Source organism: Acanthopagrus latus, chromosome 5 (assembly GCF_904848185.1).
Source record: "Acanthopagrus latus isolate v.2019 chromosome 5, fAcaLat1.1, whole genome shotgun sequence".
NCBI lineage: Eukaryota > Metazoa > Chordata > Actinopteri > Spariformes > Sparidae > Acanthopagrus > Acanthopagrus latus.
The window spans coordinates 20996199-21015986 of NC_051043.1; the positions used below are offsets into that span (position 1 = coordinate 20996199).

The 19788-nt window shown below is 42.2% G+C and overlaps 1 protein-coding gene across 1 annotated transcript; it reads right to left on the minus strand.

Annotated features, from left to right (window-relative positions):
- Positions 1–1715: 1715 nt before the first annotated feature.
- On the minus strand, positions 1716–19420 carry si:dkey-178e17.1 (tricarboxylate transport protein B, mitochondrial). The gene is made up of 9 exons (XM_037097908.1): positions 18515–19420; positions 9947–10054; positions 8947–9046; positions 5038–5176; positions 4457–4541; positions 4204–4308; positions 3989–4104; positions 3787–3860; positions 1716–3337 (listed from the first exon to the last, which is right to left on the minus strand). The coding sequence occupies exons 1-9, from the start codon at positions 18624–18626 to the stop codon at positions 3223–3225; spliced, it is 954 nt and encodes a 317-aa protein (XP_036953803.1). The 5' UTR covers positions 18627–19420; the 3' UTR covers positions 1716–3222.
- Between the last annotated feature and the right edge of the window lie 368 nt (positions 19421–19788).

Here is a 19788-nt window from a genome sequence, read left to right on the forward strand (position 1 = left end):
GAATATCTGATCCAAGTAGATTCATATTATTGATATAAAGTTCAATCAACAAATACATGATGATGAGACACAACAGATTTGAATCCCCATGATTATGTAAAGTTGTTAAAATTGGTTGCACCTTATCAGCTGCAACATTAAACCAATATTATGTAGAAATTGGCATTTTGTGTGATTTGGCGCCCCCTGCAGTTTCTGAGTGGTATGTAACAATTACTGCAGGTGCTGACTACAAACAAAACTCATTACATCATAATGTTATGCGTTGAAAACGTGTCTGGTGGAATAGCAGTTTGGAGGAGCTAACATGAGCTAAGTGACAAAGTGACTGAGAGGGAGTCCAGCAGTTCAGCCATGTATCACGTTGTGGAGTCAATAACAATCTGACAGCAAGGAGAGAGCAGGCCAGACTGTTTAAGCTGGCACTGATGGTTAGATGAGCCGCAAGTGTGTGAGGAAGGAGCTCTAGTCCTCCTGGAAAATCACCCCCAGCATCTGCAACGCGTCTCTGAAAGCACACCGGCAAAACAGAAACACCAAGCACAGGAAATAAAACACACCGCCAGTCATCATCACAACATGACAACAGGCTTGTATTTTGAGTAATGCTGAGGTGAGAAGAAAACACCGCTGCCCATCTTGACATCCCACAGTGCAATAATATTATGTATGGGATATAATAAGCTGTCAGAGTCAACTTAATTGTTTTTTGTTTTTCTGATTTAAGGACAGGCTGAAAAAGTCACATAGTGCAACTTTGAGAGGGTATTTCTAACACTGTGGTATTACTAGTTAAACAAAATGGTATGAGTATTTCTTCCATCACACACACACACACACACACACACACACACTCATTGTAGTATTTCAGTTCCACTTCTTCATTTAGGCCAAAATGTTCACCACATGCTGTCCTCACTCCCATCTTCTGCACAGAGCTGAGCATTCCTTCTCACGACAAACACTGGGGCACCGCAGTGTGCGTGTGTGTGGGCGTGTGTGTGTGTGTGTATGTATGTGATTGAGAGAGAGAGGGAAAGATGGATAGTTGGATCACTCTACATGAGCATCAGCCAAAACTGGAACAATGAGCTCCCTGTTCGATTCCTCCCCTACCTGCCCCCCATGGTTTGTCCCAACGTGATCTGTTGTAACCGAAAGGGCAGAACAACAGTCGAACGAGTAAGGGAGGAGAAAACAAAACAAGCAGTCTGCATGCTTTCAAGTTTTTCAGATGCTTGATTTAATGAGCTTTGAAACCCGCCCCTTACAACAAAGTACTTTACATTAAGCACAGACAAAAGAAGGGCACAGTGTTTATTGCACGAGCTCCATCATAAAGAACCACACAGCCTACACACACAGCATCGAGAGACATCGATTTGATATAATACTAATATTTTCTCTTGGCTATTTGGCAGAGGACAGGAGAAAAACAAAAGAAAAGCTGAACATTGTTTCAGAAACATCTGTATTTCAACACAATTTTTATAGATTACGACTGTTTTCACATCACCAGTGATGACACCAAGACACCAGTTCTCATCATCATTTGTTATAAATACAAAAACATGATTGGACCACAGAAATCTCAATTTGCCGGTTGGATGATTAAAAGTTTAACTGGTCAATAATAGTTACAGATATTTTCAAGTACCAACAAACACAACAGTAAAAGGCACATGAGTGAGAGGTAAAAACAAACCCTGAATGAAACCGAACCGCGCAGGAGATGGAATTTAAAGGGGCACTATGTAACTTTTTTTCAGCTTATGTTGTTGAGCTGTAGGACCTCTGGAGGGGCAGAAATCATAGTTCACCTTTAGCAGACTGTGATTGGTGGATGATCCCTTTACAGTGAATCTACTGTGTACCCCGGACACAGGCTAATATGTCCATCACTCCAATAGTGACTTCCTGAATAGAATGAACAGAAATGCATACATACAAAAAAACATTTTCCTTCTTTTCTGTCAAGTTAAATGTCTCAGGGCCTCTCAGATTTATCTTGTGACCCACAGGTTGGGAGTCATTCGTGAGGGGAACTGAGATCAGAAGCTCGGTTTAATGAAAACAGAAGACAAATGACAGATGCCTCCGCTGAAGGGAAAAGAGGTCTGAGGTTACTTTGTCTGTGACTCAGTGTCATTGGGTCATTTAGACTCACAGTGAAATACAATAGAACATTTCCCCAACATATTCAAAACACCTTTACACGCACACACACACCATATTACAGAAAAAAAAAAGTGGCACAAGTTAACAACAAACAGTCTCCCAACCATCAAAACATTCAACATTCAATTTTCCATGAATACATTAATAAAGTCACAATATACGTCATGATATTCACTCTTCTCTTGTTGGGATCATTAGGCTACTTTTTGCATGTTCACACTCTGAACACACGTCATAGTTTAGCAGGTTTGGCATCTGGCACAGGAATAAAATATATCTTACTTTACAGAAGAAATATAATGCTGGTAATGAACTAAATTAGAATCTACACTGTATAAAAATAATTAGCATATTGTAAATGTAAAATCATTCTCTTAAAGGCTTCATTATGGAAGTCGCTGCAGTTTATGTGGCTGTAAACTGCAACCAGCTGCAGTCTCTGGCTCCTCTGGATTTTAGGCACAAGAAGAGACAGAGAGCAACTCTAACTAGGGCAAAATCCAGCATGACACCTGCATACTCACAGTAAACATCAGCAAAACAGCTGTGAATGACTAGAAATGACGTTAGTCACTGAAGGAGGGTATTTTTTACAAAGTAGGTTTACAGAGAAAGTGAACCAGATAACATGAAAAGAGGCTGTTGTCGAGCCTTATATTCAGGTTTTGTTTCACATTTAGAATTTGATGCTGTGTCTCCGGGATGAAGCACCATTTATCCCAATTATCTGTCTAACTTTATAATCCCACTTTGTGAAAGTGACCCTTGGTCTTGTGAGGTGTCTGGCACTGAGCAGCAAAACGCTGCACACATCCAGCTGTTCAGACGTGGGTGACATCAAGCCTCCTTTCAGGCTCTCTTTCTACTCTGCAGCCCCCATCAATAAGCTCTTTAACTTCTAGTTTGGCATCTGACACTGATCTCAGTTCAGCTCTCTGTCTCACCCCCTCTGCGGCTAGTTCTAGGATACAGCAGAGAACCGTGAAAGATCCGTGTCTGATGTCTGGGGAGCAGGAGGCCGCCGCCCTCGGTACGTCCGGCAGCTCATTCTGTCTTCCAGACCACATTCAGGAACTTCACCACCTCCTCATAAATGATGAAAACTAGAGCCACATCCAGACACACGCGGCCCAGCCGAGGAACTGTCCCTTTGTAGAAACTACAGGTGAACACAAAGAGGGAGCGAGAGGTGAATATAAAATGTGTGTGTGTTAAAGAAGACACATTTATTGATGGCCAGTACATCTCTATAATCTGTAGCACTTCTGCGTGATTAATAAAAAAAAAACAAAAAACAATTTGTGATTAATTTGACAGATATTGCAACTGTGATAGGATTCAGGATGCGTGGGAAAAATAATTTTGGCATCACAATTTCCATTTTCACTGAATCAAGTATTAAAATCATGATGATGTGACATCAGTACCAAACAAAGATATTTTCTTACATCTGGAGACCAAAATTCATATATTTAGTATTTTCTAGTGTAAGTAATTAATTATTGAAAAAAAAATACAGCAGTAAAAGTGTTTGTTGTGCACTACCTGGGCATTAACCCACCGACTATGAACCAGAGCTAAACCAAAACAAAGCATGTTTATACTCACGCTGCCATGCCCTCATATCTCATGATCTTTACAGCACAGTCCAAGGTGCTTTTATATTTATGTGCCTCCAGACCCTTTGGATAGAACAAAAAAACATTGTTAGTTTCAATCAATGTCAGTATGTGGCAACAACTTCTCAAGTTTGAATAAAAGCCCCACCAAGAAATAGAAAAACCTGCGTTTCAGCCATCAGATCACCTACCTGCATCCTTGTCTTGATGACATCTAGCGGGGTGTTTCCAAAGACGCTGGCTGCTCCTGCAATGGCTCCGAACATTCCAGTCACCAGCGGATTCATAGCTTTATTGGGGTTATCACCTGTTGGAAGCATGGAGGAGTCAGTCACATTGATGGCTTCAAATAATGTAGTCAACTGAACGGGGTGACTAGCTGGAGAAATTCTGCAAGCTCACTGACCTTTGTACCAGTTCTTCAGTGAGGTCATGACAAAGAATCGAATAGCTTGGTTGGAACCTTGTTTAAGCACCGTGGCAGTGAGACCCTGGTACGTCCCTCTTATTCCTGGTAAAGCAGCATAAGTGGTTACATTTATGATGCTCACAGTGAATAACATCATCACAGCTTTTAATCAACATGACATTGTCAGCTGCGGTACCCTGTGTGACCAGTAGATGTCAGGTGAACTACATGCACTGGAGCTGGTCTTTACCTTGTTCCCTGACGATCTCTCTGACTCCGTGGTAGAAGCCCCTGTATTTGGGCTTGGCTGAAGTCTGGTCATGAATGAATTTGACCTTCAGAGAAAAAAAGGCGGGGGGGGGGCTTTACTTTTAGAGAGAAATGTCAAGCGTCCACAAATGTTTAGTCTGTCAAAAAGACTTTCAAATGAAACAGAGTTCAGTGAATGTGCAGAGACACTATATCTGACATTTTTACTGAGTCTATCGTCAAATGTTTCATTGCCTATATTGACATTTTTAATACTAAAAAAGATTTTACATTTTGCTTTTCATGTAATGTAGCATGTCTTTTGCCAAAATTAAATCAATCCAATGTCATTAAACAAAGAAGCGGAAAAAAACAATCATGATATTTGTTGATACTAAACAATAAATGTCTCATGTTTCGGGAACACGTCCATAAACTTTCTGAAACCGGTTGTGTATTATAATAAAAATGTTCAGATACAAAATACACAGTACACAGACAGATGTTCCATGTTTATTCAAGCCGGTTGCAGACTAAACTAATCTAATCTGAAATCTGACCACAGATCAGTCTGGAACATACCTTGATAGTTTCCATTGGACAGACCACCAGAACGGCCTCCATCACCCCGGCCCCGAGCCCACACAGCATGCCCCTGGTGCTGTCCAGTCGACCAGACTCATCCTTTGCATGGTTGCTGAGGAACTCAAAAATCCCGAATCTGAGCGACAGGAAGGAATTATGGGACAAGTTAACACCTGACTGCAATATCAAAAAAGACATTCTTTGTGTTTGAAGGGTTTGAAGTTAATGTCCAGTAGACAAATCTGAAGAACAGGTCAACAATTCCCCCCATAAATAAGCTCTGTATGAGGTATGTCAGGGTGATATCCCTTTAAATGCCCATTTCTTTTTTTAAAACCCTGGAAACTATAAAAACACATCTTACACACAACTTGGTAAGAAAATATTTTCTTACAAGGCAGGTTGGATGGTATACGGTTCAAGGTAATTTATATGTCCTCCAACAAACGGATGCACAATGTAAAGGAAGATGCTAAACAAATAGAATATATGCACAGACTGTACAATCAGAATATGACATGAGGAAATCTAAAATAAAAAAGGTAATGAAAAACAATATGGAAAGTTTAAGACCCAAGAAACAATTCCGTGCAGTGATTTCTTTTAATTTACATAGGGTGGAATGTAAAAAACAACAACAAAATGGTTTCCATCTTTACATTCAAAAATGTCAACATCTGAGAAACACTTGTTGTCTTTTTACTCTTATTGATTGAAGCACTATTGACTCCTCAGTGCAGCTTTATAGTCACCCAAGACCATCTTCCAGTATCTGTTTGTGCTTTCTGAAATGCTTTAGTAAAGCAGAAGACTACAATGAAAACAAACAGATGACAATAGAAAAGATAATGAGATTCCTTCTATTAGAAAGATAATTAAGCTGCCTCTCATCAGCACAAATCAGGTGGCAGAGGAGGACGCTTACACTCCATAAACCACAGGGTACAAATAAAAGCAGAAGCGCGGAAACACCTCGAGGAAGAAAACTTCCTTCCAACTCAGGTTTTTAGTGGAAAAAAAAAATGGCTGAGAGTGCAGAATGTGCTCGGGGCTTTTACTTTATTGTCCTGCCTGCGTCCTCATTAAAGATGCACCAATAAACTGCAGTGTCTCAGTAACCATTGAGTGACCAGCAACAGCTGCCATGGAAGCCAGCCCAGTGTGTGTGTGTGTGTGTGTGTGTGTGTGTGTGTGTGTGTGTGTGTGTGTGTGTGTGTGTGTGTGTGTGTGTGTGTGTGTGTGCGCGTGTGTGTGTGTGTGTGTGTGTGTTTTATGTATCTCTGCAATCAGAAAATGTTGTGCCAGCGAGTCCTTTACAAGAAAGGTTATTTATAGATGGAATTGAATTGTGGTGAAGGCAGGACGCTGCCCGGTACATTTAGCAAAGAGGCGGGGGAGGACAGACACTTGGTCTTGATGAATGCTTTGTTTTTTTCCGCTCCATCTTTCCTCAGTCTGCTCGAACCATTTACCTGCCGTCGTCGCGGGTCTAACAAAATTCCTCCCTCATACATACAGTTCTCTTCTCCATCTGCCTTCCTGTGACAAGATTTTCTTCTGCTCATTAACCTTCCACATCTGTTCCTGTCTCACTACTCACACAGATTTAGTTGGTTTTGAAAGACAGGCTCCACCCAATTAACTGACTGTCAAGAATGAGCAAACAGCAGGTAAAAATAAATTCATTCATCTCGCTCTTTGTGCACACCACTTGCCGACTACAGAAACAGCCTTTTAGCTTTGGAGAGAGTAAAAAAAAAATACACTTCCCTTCAGCTTCCTTAGACTGCAAGAAGGTGGCAGCGAATGTAATAACCAACCTTGAGAAACAAATGCCATTCATTAAAGCTCCTGGAGAGAAATATGCCACCGGCAGGCCTGCTCCTGCGCCAATTTACTCTCCAAATTCTCCTCCATTTACCAAGTGGACTAAACTTCACAGTTATAATTTGACACGTCGAGGATTTTGGCTGACATCCACAGCTAGAAGGATGAGTCACTCTGGACAGCGGAGTGCTGCCCAATCTTCATTAGTGGACGTTTTCGGCAAGGTCAGTTACGGCGACAAGAAGAGTTGAAGGAGAGAAAGGGGGTGTGAATGAAAGAGTTAAGTGAACGAAAAGGTCAAAGGCTTTCTTCTACGTCCCTCTCATGCCTACTTGACAACCCTCCAGCAGACTGCGTGATGCTTGATGGTGCGCAGGCAATCAGTTAATGGGATGGGGGGAGAAAGAGGGTTGGGAGCGACAGGAAGGGGGGGAGGGGAAGGAAGATAGAGGAGGTAAAAAAGGAACGGATCGAACAAACAACTGAGGTGAAGCGATGGTCAAATGGAAACATGCCAACTACTCTCCATAAATCAGATCTAACCGTTCCCGTCTCGATGACTTTCAGTGTCTCAGTCATGTTAAATTTTTTCATTCACTTTACTCGTCATGCTGTATTAAATCAGTTATTCCAATTGATTCAGGTAATCTGAGGTATCGAACAACCCCCCAAATGATCACAGAAGGAGTATAAATAAGATATTATATTTTTACTCAAATGTCTAGTTTTTTAAATTTGCCTCTGAACTTGCCAGAGAAACCACTGGGATTAATATCTGAATTAAAATGTACACATCTGGTTTATATATAAATGGAGCCACTCATATGCACATTTTATACACAATATATTCAGCTGAGAGGAGCAGACAGGCGACATGACTTTAACCTCTCCGGGCCACATTTCCTCAGAGAAAACGTTCCGTGGAGCAGGAGAAAAACCATTCAGACTCCCTCTGGAAAGGCTGAAGGCTGACTGACACACTCGTACACTGACTGTGCATGCACACAAACACACAAACTCTGTACATAAACATACACACACCCATTGACAGAGTACCAACACAAGTCTCCCCTATTGAGACCCTGCCTGAGTTTGAGTGGCATCGTTGCTCCGCCTGGCTGAGCCTGTCTCTCCATCGCAGAGACAGGCTCTACCCTCCAGCGTAGCACGCACACACACACACACTCACACACACACACAGAAAGAAAGGGAATGAATGAAAGAATGAAACAGAGAACAAAAAAAAAAGGCTATAAAAGGCGCCTGGCTGGTTTTGTGCAAAATGTGTGCGTATGTGTGTATGCGCGCACTGCAGTGTGCAGACTTGTCTGGGAATAAATGTCATTGCTGTGAAAGAATAACATAATTACAGTGAAGGCGAGTGTGGCATTTATGCCTTGCATTGTGGGTAATGGACTAGAATAATTGGAGTGTATGAGTTAGTGGTTCCAGGTAGAAGATCACAACGGCTTAGCTATAAATGTGCATTTCACTCCACTCCTTTACTGGCACACATAAAAACTGAAGCGTATATTCTACTGTTTATATCTATCAGACACATGCTGTTTTAAAATATTACAAACTATAATTAGAGACGTACTGAAAAACGACCCAGAAGCATCAGAAACAGGACCACTGTAAAGAGGGGCCACATAGTTTTACTTTAGAGAAGCAACTAATGACTATGTACATTTTTGATTAATCTGTTTATCATTTTCTCAATTAATTAATTAGATGTTTAGTCTATAGAAATGTTTATCAGTGTTTCTTTTTTTGTCCACAACATGAAGATATTCAGTTTACTGTCAGAGAGGAGTAAGGAAACCCTAAAAATTCATAAGCACAATAAGCACGAGTTGCTAATTAACGCTAATTAATGCTATGCAATTAATTTATCAGTTCATGATTCGTCATCGCAGCTCTATCTTACTATATATTTTACACTAAATGATTATTAAGTCAATCACACAATCAATTTATTTTTGAGATTGGCTACTTTTATCATTACATGGAGTTTAAGGTCACAAATGTCACTTGTACTTGGGTATATACACAGTCCTTATCAGTTATTTCACTCACCTGACGGCAGACTTTGGTATGGATCCATACAGCAGTGAGCTGAGTCCTCTGTACAGTCCTCTAACACCGTGACCCTGTACCGTCTGCTTCACACAGTCACCTGGAGGAACATAGATGATCTGTATTTACATCAGTGTGTTCGGATTTGTCTTTCATGGAAATACTTTTTTCTTTTCTTTTTTTTTTAGATTTGAGTGAATTAACCCTTTTCAGGATATCCCAGCCACCATAACAACAACTAGCAATTATTTTTAATGGCATAATACATTTAATGCAACACTGTGTATTTATTCAGTTATTTATTTGCCTTGTGTCATTCACCACTGGACGACCCTGATAAAGACACCACCAGAAACATCTGTCCTTTACTTTTGGTTTCATCAACATCATGAAAGAGAAACGGAACAAGTTGAACCACAGGCTGATTTCCTGAAAAACCTGGTGTTTCACTTTGAACTTTCTTACTCTTGCAGACATCAGTCCAGTTATCCATGTTCTGCTATCAAGCCAAATGCACAACTGAGCTGGAAAAGCAACAGCTGTCTTGAGCACTCATTAGCACGGTCTGCGATCCTCAGAGCTCCAGCCAACATTAACACATTCTGTGTGTGTGTGTGTGTGTGTGTGTGTGTGTGTGTGTGTGTGTGTGTGTGTGTGTGTGTGTGTGTCTGGTATGCATGGAGGGTGAGTGTGCATGTGTGCATTGGTCTGTTCTAAGTCATATAAACAAGCACGGTGACAGCCTGCCAGAATCCCTAATGTACCTAGGGATGATGGGTAATTAGATAATGAGCTCCTAAGAGAGGTAGAGAGACATAATGAAGAACAGAACAGAAAATACTGTAGTTAGATAGATAGATAGATAGATAGATAGATAGATAGATAGATAGATAGATAGATAGATAGATAGATAGATAGATAGATAGATAGATAGATAGATAGATAGATAGATAGATAGATAGATGAGGTTTACCATTAAAAAAACACACGTCATACTTACTTATTCCTCTATATTTGGGTGGATTGGCCTTCTCATCCAGTTGTAACTGGGTCTTAACATACTCTGTGGGGAAGGTGATGCAGATCTCTATGCCACCTGCAAGTCCACCTGAAAAACAAAGAAAATCAGAGCAGATGTTTATTACTTTAAAAAAAAGTGACGAAGGAAAATGTAATTTTTTCTCTGTCAGGCAGCTTTGTTGACCTTTTGCACGCCATGCCTGCTTAGCCTCAGCCTAACCAAGCCTGATTCAGTGCTCCATCACCGCTATGAATTACAAGATGGTCCCGTGACGTCATGGATCGTTACAATGACTCCACGAATGGCATCTCCTACCCTGCCGAGGGAGGAAGAGTAACGAGCCGGGCGAAGATAAATCAGCTGCTTCTGTTTTGGCTAAACTACACAGAGACTCTGCTGTTTGAGGAACAGAAAGTCAACACGAGAGTCTGTTCTGCTCCCTTAAATAATCTGTACCGAATTCTGTGCATGAACGTACATGTGAGCGACCACTAGAGGGTTCAGCTTGAAACTAGCCACAGTCGATGAGTTGAGTAGTTTGAGGACAAGTGTCCAAACGCGAGGCTGATGCACAACCCAGATGAGTCACGAGGGGAGGAGGGAGCATGGAGAGAGGGGGCTGACATTAATTAAATTATCCGCTTAGCCTGCAGGGAGGGGCTCCATTACCCAGGCCAAGACCCTCCATTAACTCAATGACACAGACAAACTCACAAGCACACTGTGCAAGGGATGTGGTTACACAGCAACGTGCAGCCGTGCCCTCCAACTAACAGAAGAAATTAGCCATCTACAATAAATCTTGTGGTTAATTCTGAGGAACATTTCACTGTACATGATGTGTTGTCAGGGAGAAAAAAACAGAAGCAATTCACCACACAACCACAATGAGACAGAGAATGGGTGGTGAAAAAAAAAACTGCTATGCTTTTTTGTTTCACATGAAAAAGGCTGAGTGGTTTTAACAGGAGGCGGTCGAGAATTTCTCCATTTCTTGGAATTGCAAGCCGCGATCAGACATTATTATGCATTTCTAGAAAAAGAAAAAAAAAACCTCTGCCTCAAATCCACAAAAGCTTTTACTTCTCATGCACTACCTACAATGTAAAAAGGGTCTATCATAAAGCTGCTGTAAGTGTTGACCAGACACTCGATAACAGTGATTGTTATTTAACACTAATTTCATATGTAGAATGTTTATGAAGAAAAATTTGACAATCTGCTTGAAAAGGATCTAAGTGCTGCTTCGATCCAACTCTCTCACTGTGACTTACATTAGTCAGCAAATGTCAGTTTCTTACACAGCCTAGGATTTATTTCTTACTTTATTTAACATTTTGTGATCAGGTATTTTTCATCATTTTTGCTCATTTCCGAGGGGATAATGCATGGATTTTAATGAAAAATTGGGCATATTAGTTGGCTGGTATCTACTGTAAGAGTGAAAACAAAAGGGGACTGTTTGGCACTGGTGAACGTATGTGCTTAACTGAGAGCCATTTCAGCTTTTCCAAGTGTATTCTGGCTCATTTCCACGTCCCAGTGACGCACCGCTTCTCCTAAATACAGTACATGCATTCATGTCCTGCAGTTTGGTTCTCCTCACGTGTCACCGCTGCCAACACCACCGTTATCACTGTGATTCTAAGTGCTGCATCGTAGGCAACTGGACTTGTTCCAGTGTCGTGCAGACCTGCTTTGAACTTGTATCAGCTGTGGCACCGAGGACCGGAGCCTTCGCTCAAGATAAAAACATATATTTAACCAGGACATACTTTTGTGGACTATGAGTACTGGTAGATGACACCGCAACTAAAACTTAATACCCTAAACAGCCTCTGACTCATCTGGCTCTCTTTATCTGCGTCTCATCTGCTGTGAGTGGGGCTGATTTAATAAGGGAAATCAATAACACGAGAAAATGTCTTTTACTTAATGCTGCACATTTATCTAACAACCTCATTCATTGTCTCTCCGTTTAATGATGTTGCAAGAAAACTGTGATTCACGTATTTTTCTGACATGTAAATTTATCATGTATATCTTTAGTAGTACTTTACTTTGGTATACCATTATTTATTTTATTCAATGTGATGAACATGACTTTGATTTTGTATCTTGAGCATTTTAGTTAATTTCAGCACATCAGTATTGACATCATGCTGTGATGACTGACACAATTATAGTTGAGTGATTATCATCCATCACTGATTATACCTGGATTCACCTTAACAATTCATTTAAGAGCTGTGAGCACCGCTACGCTGAGTCATGACATTCATTCACACACACACACACACACACACACACACACACACACACACACTTTAATCACCAATGAGCGTTAATTCCTCTAATCTTTGTGGGGGGTAGCAGTAAGTAAATGTTCACCAACGGAGTCGTAACAGAAATCACATGAGCACCATAACGCTCCATTCCGGCCGTCCTGATCCAGGATCAGAGGGTCAGTGTGTCCTGGAGAAGAAGAAACAATAAACCTCATTCATCTGTTTCCTACACGTGATAAAAACAACCAGCAGCGACACACAAACACACTCGCCACACATGATCAATCCTCATCAGACACACAGCACTGGTAGGAGAAGCAGTTTGTCTGTCTTCTACTCCATCTTGCAGCTTACACACACACACACACACACACACACACACACACACACACACACACAAACAGTATTTTGCCCACACATTTACAGATGACACCCCTAAATGGCTCCAGTGTAGCTGTCAAACGTGGGTTACATGAGCATTAATCTTGATCTTCACAGGCTCGCTCTCCTCTCCTGCCGTTAATTTTTCTCTCAGCAGCACCTTCCTTCCTCTCTCCTCAGTGCTGGCTACTCTTCTCCACACCGTGTCATAAAATCAATGCGTCCACATCGATCTTTGACACTATTACTATTACATGAAAAGAAATGGAAACGGCATTGGGGTGATATTCAGAACCCTGAGGTGGTCAAAAAAAAACAGGTAGTGCCTGATACAAATCTACTTCTACAGACTGGAAACTTCCACAATCTGAGCAGCAGTTTAATAAATCAGGTCAACACTGCCACCTTTGTCAGTCTAGTCAAGTTGAAGTCAATATTATTCATATAGCTCAAAATCACAATCACATTGCCTCAGTGTGCTTTACAATGTGGACAGTGAACAACATCCTCTGTCCCTCGATTCGAGTGAAGAAAAACTCTCCTGGAGAAAAAAAAACCCTTACAGCAGGGAAAAAATACTTGGTATCTTTGAGTCTAAAACTAAAATATACTGTTGCATACAATTTACTATCACATAAGACAAACAAATCACTGAATCCTCAGAAATAAGATAAATAGATTAAAATAGATAAAAAAAATATCAGCATAGTTGTTGATCAGATTGGAAATGTGCACATTCACACACATATATTCATGCAAGTTGCACACACACACACACACACACACACACACACAAAACTCACAGCCATTTTTTTCCCCACCATACAGCAGCACAGAGAAAGCCAGATGAGCAGGCTGACAGGGAGGAACACTTCCTGAAATCCTGTCCTGTCTGCTGTGGTGACTCTAATGAGCATCCAACACATCTGGTCTCACCAAGAACCCCCCCCCCAACAATCCAGCATCAGGTACCAAACACATTTGAGACTCAATTTAATTTGTAAAAAAAACGATAGTTAGCACCTTTAAAGCACTTCTGCAGTAAGACCTAACATGATAACATATATATTTTCAGTGATAGCATTTTTTTTCCACTCAATTCAACAGTAAAACTCAACCGGAAGAGTCAACAATGTGTATCTTTGTGTGCGTTTGTGCTTGTGTGTTTGTGCACAGGCCAGCAAATTAATAATCCGTTTTTGCAGCAGAATCCATCTATTATTCATCCAGATGTTCCTTATTTAGATTATCTCTCACTTTAAATTCTCTGCGGTCTGAAGCAAATATGTTATTATGTCCATATCTCCAGTCCAAACAGAGAACACAGCCAGAGGACTGATGCACTTCAAACATGAGGTTTCCTATTAATAGTGCCTTAATATTTCTGTTTGCCTTCGCGCGAAAAACATGAAAAGAATTATTCATCTGACGTCTGGCCTTTTAGGCTTCCTCTGTCCTGAGCCGATGCTACGGCGATGACTAATTACAGGAGGGAGGTTGATTAATTTTACATGTGAACTGTTAGAAGTGCTTAAAGCCCTGAAGCACGCAGACTGTACACTGTTTTACATGAACAGGACAACCGCGCAAAGGTTGTTTCGACAGTGTGTACAGTTGTATAAAAGGCTGCCAGGCTCTTTACGAAGAAGGATGCTTTTTAATCGTATTAATTTACATAAGTTTTTGATCGATTATAGCCATTTGTTAGAGTTAATTCTACAGTAGAGTCCTGCTTTGATTATATAAAGCTGACCAAAAATAAAGTTACATTTTTTTTCCAAACATCTCTGCAAATTAATTTCTATGCAATGGTATCATTAATTAAAAAACAATGACTGACTTGGCGGCATAAAAATAAATCTCAAAACTTTGGGTGCCTTATGTGTGATTTGTAATTAAGGAGAATTAATGAAACGTGAAAAAAAAAAACTCTGAATGAATGAATGTCATTGACATTCACGAATGAAATAAAAAAAAGGATGAAACTGTAATGGTAACTGAGTAACTATACTTCAAATCACTGCACCGCTTTCTGTTTGTGTGTCCATGGCTGCCCCATACCAACACCTATCTGACAGGCTGTTACGGTGGGGGTGGAGGGGTCGTGGACAGAGGAGTGCACTGTGATTTATTATCTCGCCTCGCGGTACTCGGGGTCTGCCAGCAGCAGCAGCACAACAGTGGAGGGGAGGTGACCGCCTTCGTCACCTGTGACGCGAGGAAACGGGGAATAAGCGCTCAGTTTTGACGAGCCCTCTGAGCCTGAGAGGAGACAACCACTCAGAAAAGCTAACTGGCTGCCCCGAGGCGAGAGGGAGAGAGAGCGAGGCAGAGGAGAGGCGGAAGAGAAGAAAAGTGAGAGGAGAAAGTGGCATAATAGCGAGCCTGTCTCGGCGGAAAAACCCAATCTATCATGAAATCAAGATGAAGAAAAAAAAAAAGGAACTCTCTCTCTCTCGGTCCATCCCTCTGCTTCACAGACTCCCCTCAGAGGGGTTGTAAACAAATGCCACAACAGCGTGAGAACGCACAACAGGCCAGTGAATCAGGACCAGAGACCCATTTAGAGCACTCTCCCTCCCTCAGGCCTCACACACATAAAACCCTTCCTCCTTCCGTGTCTCCACTTCAGTTTTGACCAGTGGCTGTTGAGACGAGACTTGAACTAACCAATGGGAGCAGAAAGAGCTCACAGGCCTCTCTAAAAGCTTCAGACCTCCTCCCCGGCCACTGTCTGAGAAGTGAGCTCTCTAATCCATTAAGCTTTGACCTCGTACTTCTTGCTTTGTCTACTTCGAGCCTGCGAGGCTTGGACGCGTGGCTCCCTCTCTCAGCGCAGGCATACTGTGAACCATAACATAAATCCGAAGTAATATTAGGATGTCACAGTGGGAGAGGTGTCAGCTGGATTTATGAACTTCCATAGCTGAGTGGAAAAAAAATGTGTATCCAGCTAATGTAAAGCATCAGCTGTGGTTTCTGATGGACGATGTCTCGGAGCAGGCTCGAAGTGACTGTTTATCCATCGCTGAGTCATCCTGGAGATGCTCTGAACATTAAACTACACACGCACACTTTCATCTCCAAACCGCTTCATTTGAAAGATGGAGATAAATCAAAAATTTTCTTGACAGTGGGGCCAGGGGAGAGTCAGAGGCCGAGGCAGAGGCTGAAATCATGCTGCTGCTGCAGAAACTGGACAGACAGGCTCATGGCGAGCTAAACGACGCAGCGAGGGGAAGAGGGAGCGACACTGGGCCATATCCAGTCAATCAGGCTGCACGGGACCGATGGGGGAAGGGAAAGGTCTCGCCGCGGCTGCACTCTTATTTCTCAGTGGCCGACAGGACGACGTGGGTCAGGGGAGGAGATATCTTCCTTCTTCTTCTCACTCTTCTGACCACAACATCATCAGCTCGGCAGTTGTTTCTAAATGTTATGATCCTTTATTGATGCGCTATCTCATCAGTCACAGTCCTGAAGGGTTTTTCAGCTCATACAGCGGTGCAAAACGTGTGATGAAAATGTCAGAGCATGAGCTTTATGTTGAATTTAAAAGGACAAGAGCTACATGCAGGCTGCTCGTCGCTTCAGGGTGAAAAACACTGAAATCCTCAAATGCGTGTAGATGTAAAGGTTTGAACAGGACTGTGGAGGGTCTGTAAGAGATTACGGTATCACGTTTTATTTGAATTTAAACGCACAGCATCATCGCTGAATCAAAATGGACAAGTAATGTTGGAGCATCTTTTTTCATTAAGTCACATTAACCGGTTTCCCTCCAGGTCCAATCTGCTAGATAGTTGATTGCTGAGTTTCAATCCCAACTTGTCAAATATTGACTAAACAAACCCAAATGGCCAGTATTTGATGAGTCGGGGTTTAGACTCAACAATAAACTGTCTTACAAATTGGACCTTGAAATAAAATGACTGTATTTTTCTGGGCTTGTTGGAAACATTTGGGATGATGTCTGGTTGAGTTTTAAGCATAAACGTACATATTATGTCTTTAAGAATAAAAGCATACTGGCTCTTAAGAAAAGCGCTTGTTTAAAGCACCCGTCTGTGTCAAAATTAATGTTGTTATTGCAGCCAGTAAGCCAAAAGTTGCATGTAATCAGTAATTTATGTTGCACTTACCTCCTGCTGGGTGCTGTTGTTTTGTCATTACAGTATATGGTGCTCGTTCTCCACAAGATGTGACCATGGTCTCAAGTCAATAACCTAAATCTATGTATCTATTTTCTGTCTCACGTATGATAGTAAAGCAAATATTAAAGGATTCTTAATGGTTGGCCAAGTAAAACAATCATGAAGATGTCCACTGGTGCTCTCAAACCTTTTAATTTCCCCTATTTTCTCACCAAAAGGGTTCATCGTATCATAAAAAATCTATTTCGCAAAATAACTAAAATAATCATAAGTCTGTTTTTTAATCTTCAATCAAAAGGAATATATTCAGAATGTAACCGTCACTCGAGAGCAAGGCTGAAATCAACAGAGTGCTGCCGAACAGCAGCATGTGGCCTTGATACTGGAGCGGCTCTGAGCGGCTCTTCATCAGCCGGAGCTGCTGCACCCTGATCATCGTCAACACACGAGGGGGGTCGACAGAGCAGCAGGAGAGTCTGAACCTCAGCGGGGATAACTGGATCCGTCGCAAAAATGGCTGAAACAAGTGTGACTGAAGCAGGTCTGAACCCACCAGCAAGGGATATGTTAAAATGTTGATAACTGATTTTAGCCATTTATCTCACAACAAACATTTTCTAATTTCATTTTCTCTGTTTTAGGTTAATATCATATTTGGCTTCTGATAAAACAGAGAAGACATTTTGGCTCTGGTTAATTGGTGGGCATTCATCAGTAGTGTTTAACCCATTACTCCAAATCTGATCAATAAATTGATCAACAACTGAGGGACTTGTTAGTGACATCTGTAGAAAACAGCGTTCAGATGAACGGATGGATAACTATCGTCTTGAGAGCAGAGCCACTAATACATCACACACAGCAAGACATGTTCAAGTGTGAGGATTTACATCACATCGTACAATCCTCATCAGATGATTTCACCCCAAAATGTGTTTAAAATTCAAGGAAAATGAACAACTGAGCAAAAATCTCCTGCTAAAGAACATGTGAAGGAACATTAAAGAGGTGTATTGTGTTCTGTTCTCTCAGTCCTCTCACTCTGCTGAGATGCTGTATTGTCTCAGGAGCGTCCTCCATCCTGCTGCACGCATCAATCCCCTCTAATAGCATTATGTAAAGCGCAGCAGAGGTGATCTTCAGATCAGAGAGATGAAATCACATCTGTGAGGCAGGTAAGATCTGACAGTGACACAGCAGCACTGTCTGATGCAGAACACGAAGACAGAGGAAAGAAAACTGCTTTCTTCTTCCTGAGCTCAGAAGACTGTTTCCTTTTTACAACCCCATCAAAGGTCACGGGGTCAGGATGGTCTGAAGCTGGTGGACAGTATTCCTGCTGTACCAGCTCATCCTCTATCTTCACTGCAGCTCCTCTGACTGGAGGCTCTCAGTCCTCAGAGCACACAGTGAGACGTGTCGTTAGATAAGGTGTGGCATAAGCCTGTTTGTAGTTGTCCATCTGGTTTATTTACTGAGTAACTTCCTCAACCTCCTATCGTTTGAAGCTGCAACTACACTTTAATTTCCCTCAGCTCAACACTGTCACTACTGTGTTGTTCTGCCGCTGCGGTCTTGTCTTCAGGAGCTGCTTGTCTCTCCAGCGCGCTTCGCTCCACAAACAAGCTCACACAGCGCAAATGAAATGTGAGTGTCACACTGATGTGATCAACAGTTTCACATTTAGTTGACTTTTTTTTTTCAACACATAAAGATGAACTTACCTGCCAGAATCGCCTTCCCCGGGTGAGTTAATTTCGCTTTCCCCGCCGGCGCCGCTGCCGCCAGACACCGCGGTCTGAGGAAAGGGCTGATAAATGAGCCTCTGTCCTGCATTACTACAGTGAAGTCAGCAAAAAAGAAAGAAAATAAAATAAAATCTCCTAGTCTAAAAAGCTTTTGTCTTTTTTAAAAAAGTAAGGAGCTTGCAGTTTGTCTTCAAGTAGTCTGGAGCGCAACACATGGACCACTCCTGTCTGGTGCGCTTTCAGGTGGATGCGTCCTGACTCTCCTCCAGTCCGGCGGCTCTCTCTGTTGACAGTGGGCGGATACGGGGACTGACAAGGAAGTTGGGATATTCTACATCCAATATCTGTTATTTGTAGCCATGGCAACGCCGTATCACGACAGTAGGACGTAGGAGAGCAGAGCAAAACCGGAAGCGAGGAGGGGCCGATAAACAGTTTCGTCCGCGTCCTGCTGCCGCGTGGAAACTTGGCGATTTCTGCGTGACGCGCGAGTGCAGCGGAGCCTGTTGTGTGGCAGGGTGCTGTGGGTGACAGTGGGTGCCGATACGAGCTCAGGGTGAGAGGAAACTGGCCGCTGTTGTTCAACAGGAGAAGAAGAAGGGCGGGGCGCAGCCCTCCGTTTCCACATTAGCATACAAACAGCTCGGCAAGGAAGAGTCAACCCGTGTTATTAAACCTTTTACTACTAGATCCTCCGGCAGCAGGCAGTAATAGGTCCTTACAGCCCAGCCACACCCTCTCCAAACAAAGAGGCAGCAGCTCTCGCGGAGACAGAAACCATCAATCAGGTCCTGGCAGCTTGGTTCCCAAAATGTCAGTCTCGGATGGAAATGAGGGCGCAGCAGGAGAGCCCTGACACACACACACCCCGCTCACAGCTCTGAGAACTCCCCACAGAGAATCATTTTCCTGGTGTGAATGTGTTAAAAATTAAGGGGGGAAAAATATGTATATGTAGCACAAACACCACTGTGTGTAAACTTTATTTCTCTCTCTGTATGCATGACTTGTGCAGCTATAGGGAGGGCTTTGTGGCGCAGCTCTCCGCTCCCAGAGGTGACGCCACATGTGGCACAGAGCCGGTCAGTGGACCGTCGGGGCAGCACAGGAAGCAAGACAATCGACCAAACTTGTCACCGCTTGGAGCAGCTTTTCTTTTTTTTTTTTCCTCAAGACTTTGCCATTTTATTCACCTGCTGTTTTTGCATTTTGTCCTTTTTCTTACAAAAATCATTATGCTTTTTTGAGAC

Coding starts and splice junctions, on each gene's coding strand:
- si:dkey-178e17.1 (XM_037097908.1), bottom strand. CDS start 18,626: ATGCAGGACAGAGGCTCATTTATCAGCCCTTTCCTCAGACCGCGGTGT. Junction 5,177..8,946: donor ATACCAAAGTCTGCCGTCAG/GTGAGTGAAATA, acceptor CCTGTCGCTCAG/ATTCGGGATTTTTGAGTTCC. Junction 3,338..3,786: donor AGATATGAGGGCATGGCAGC/GTGAGTATAAAC, acceptor GTTCACCTGTAG/TTTCTACAAAGGGACAGTTC.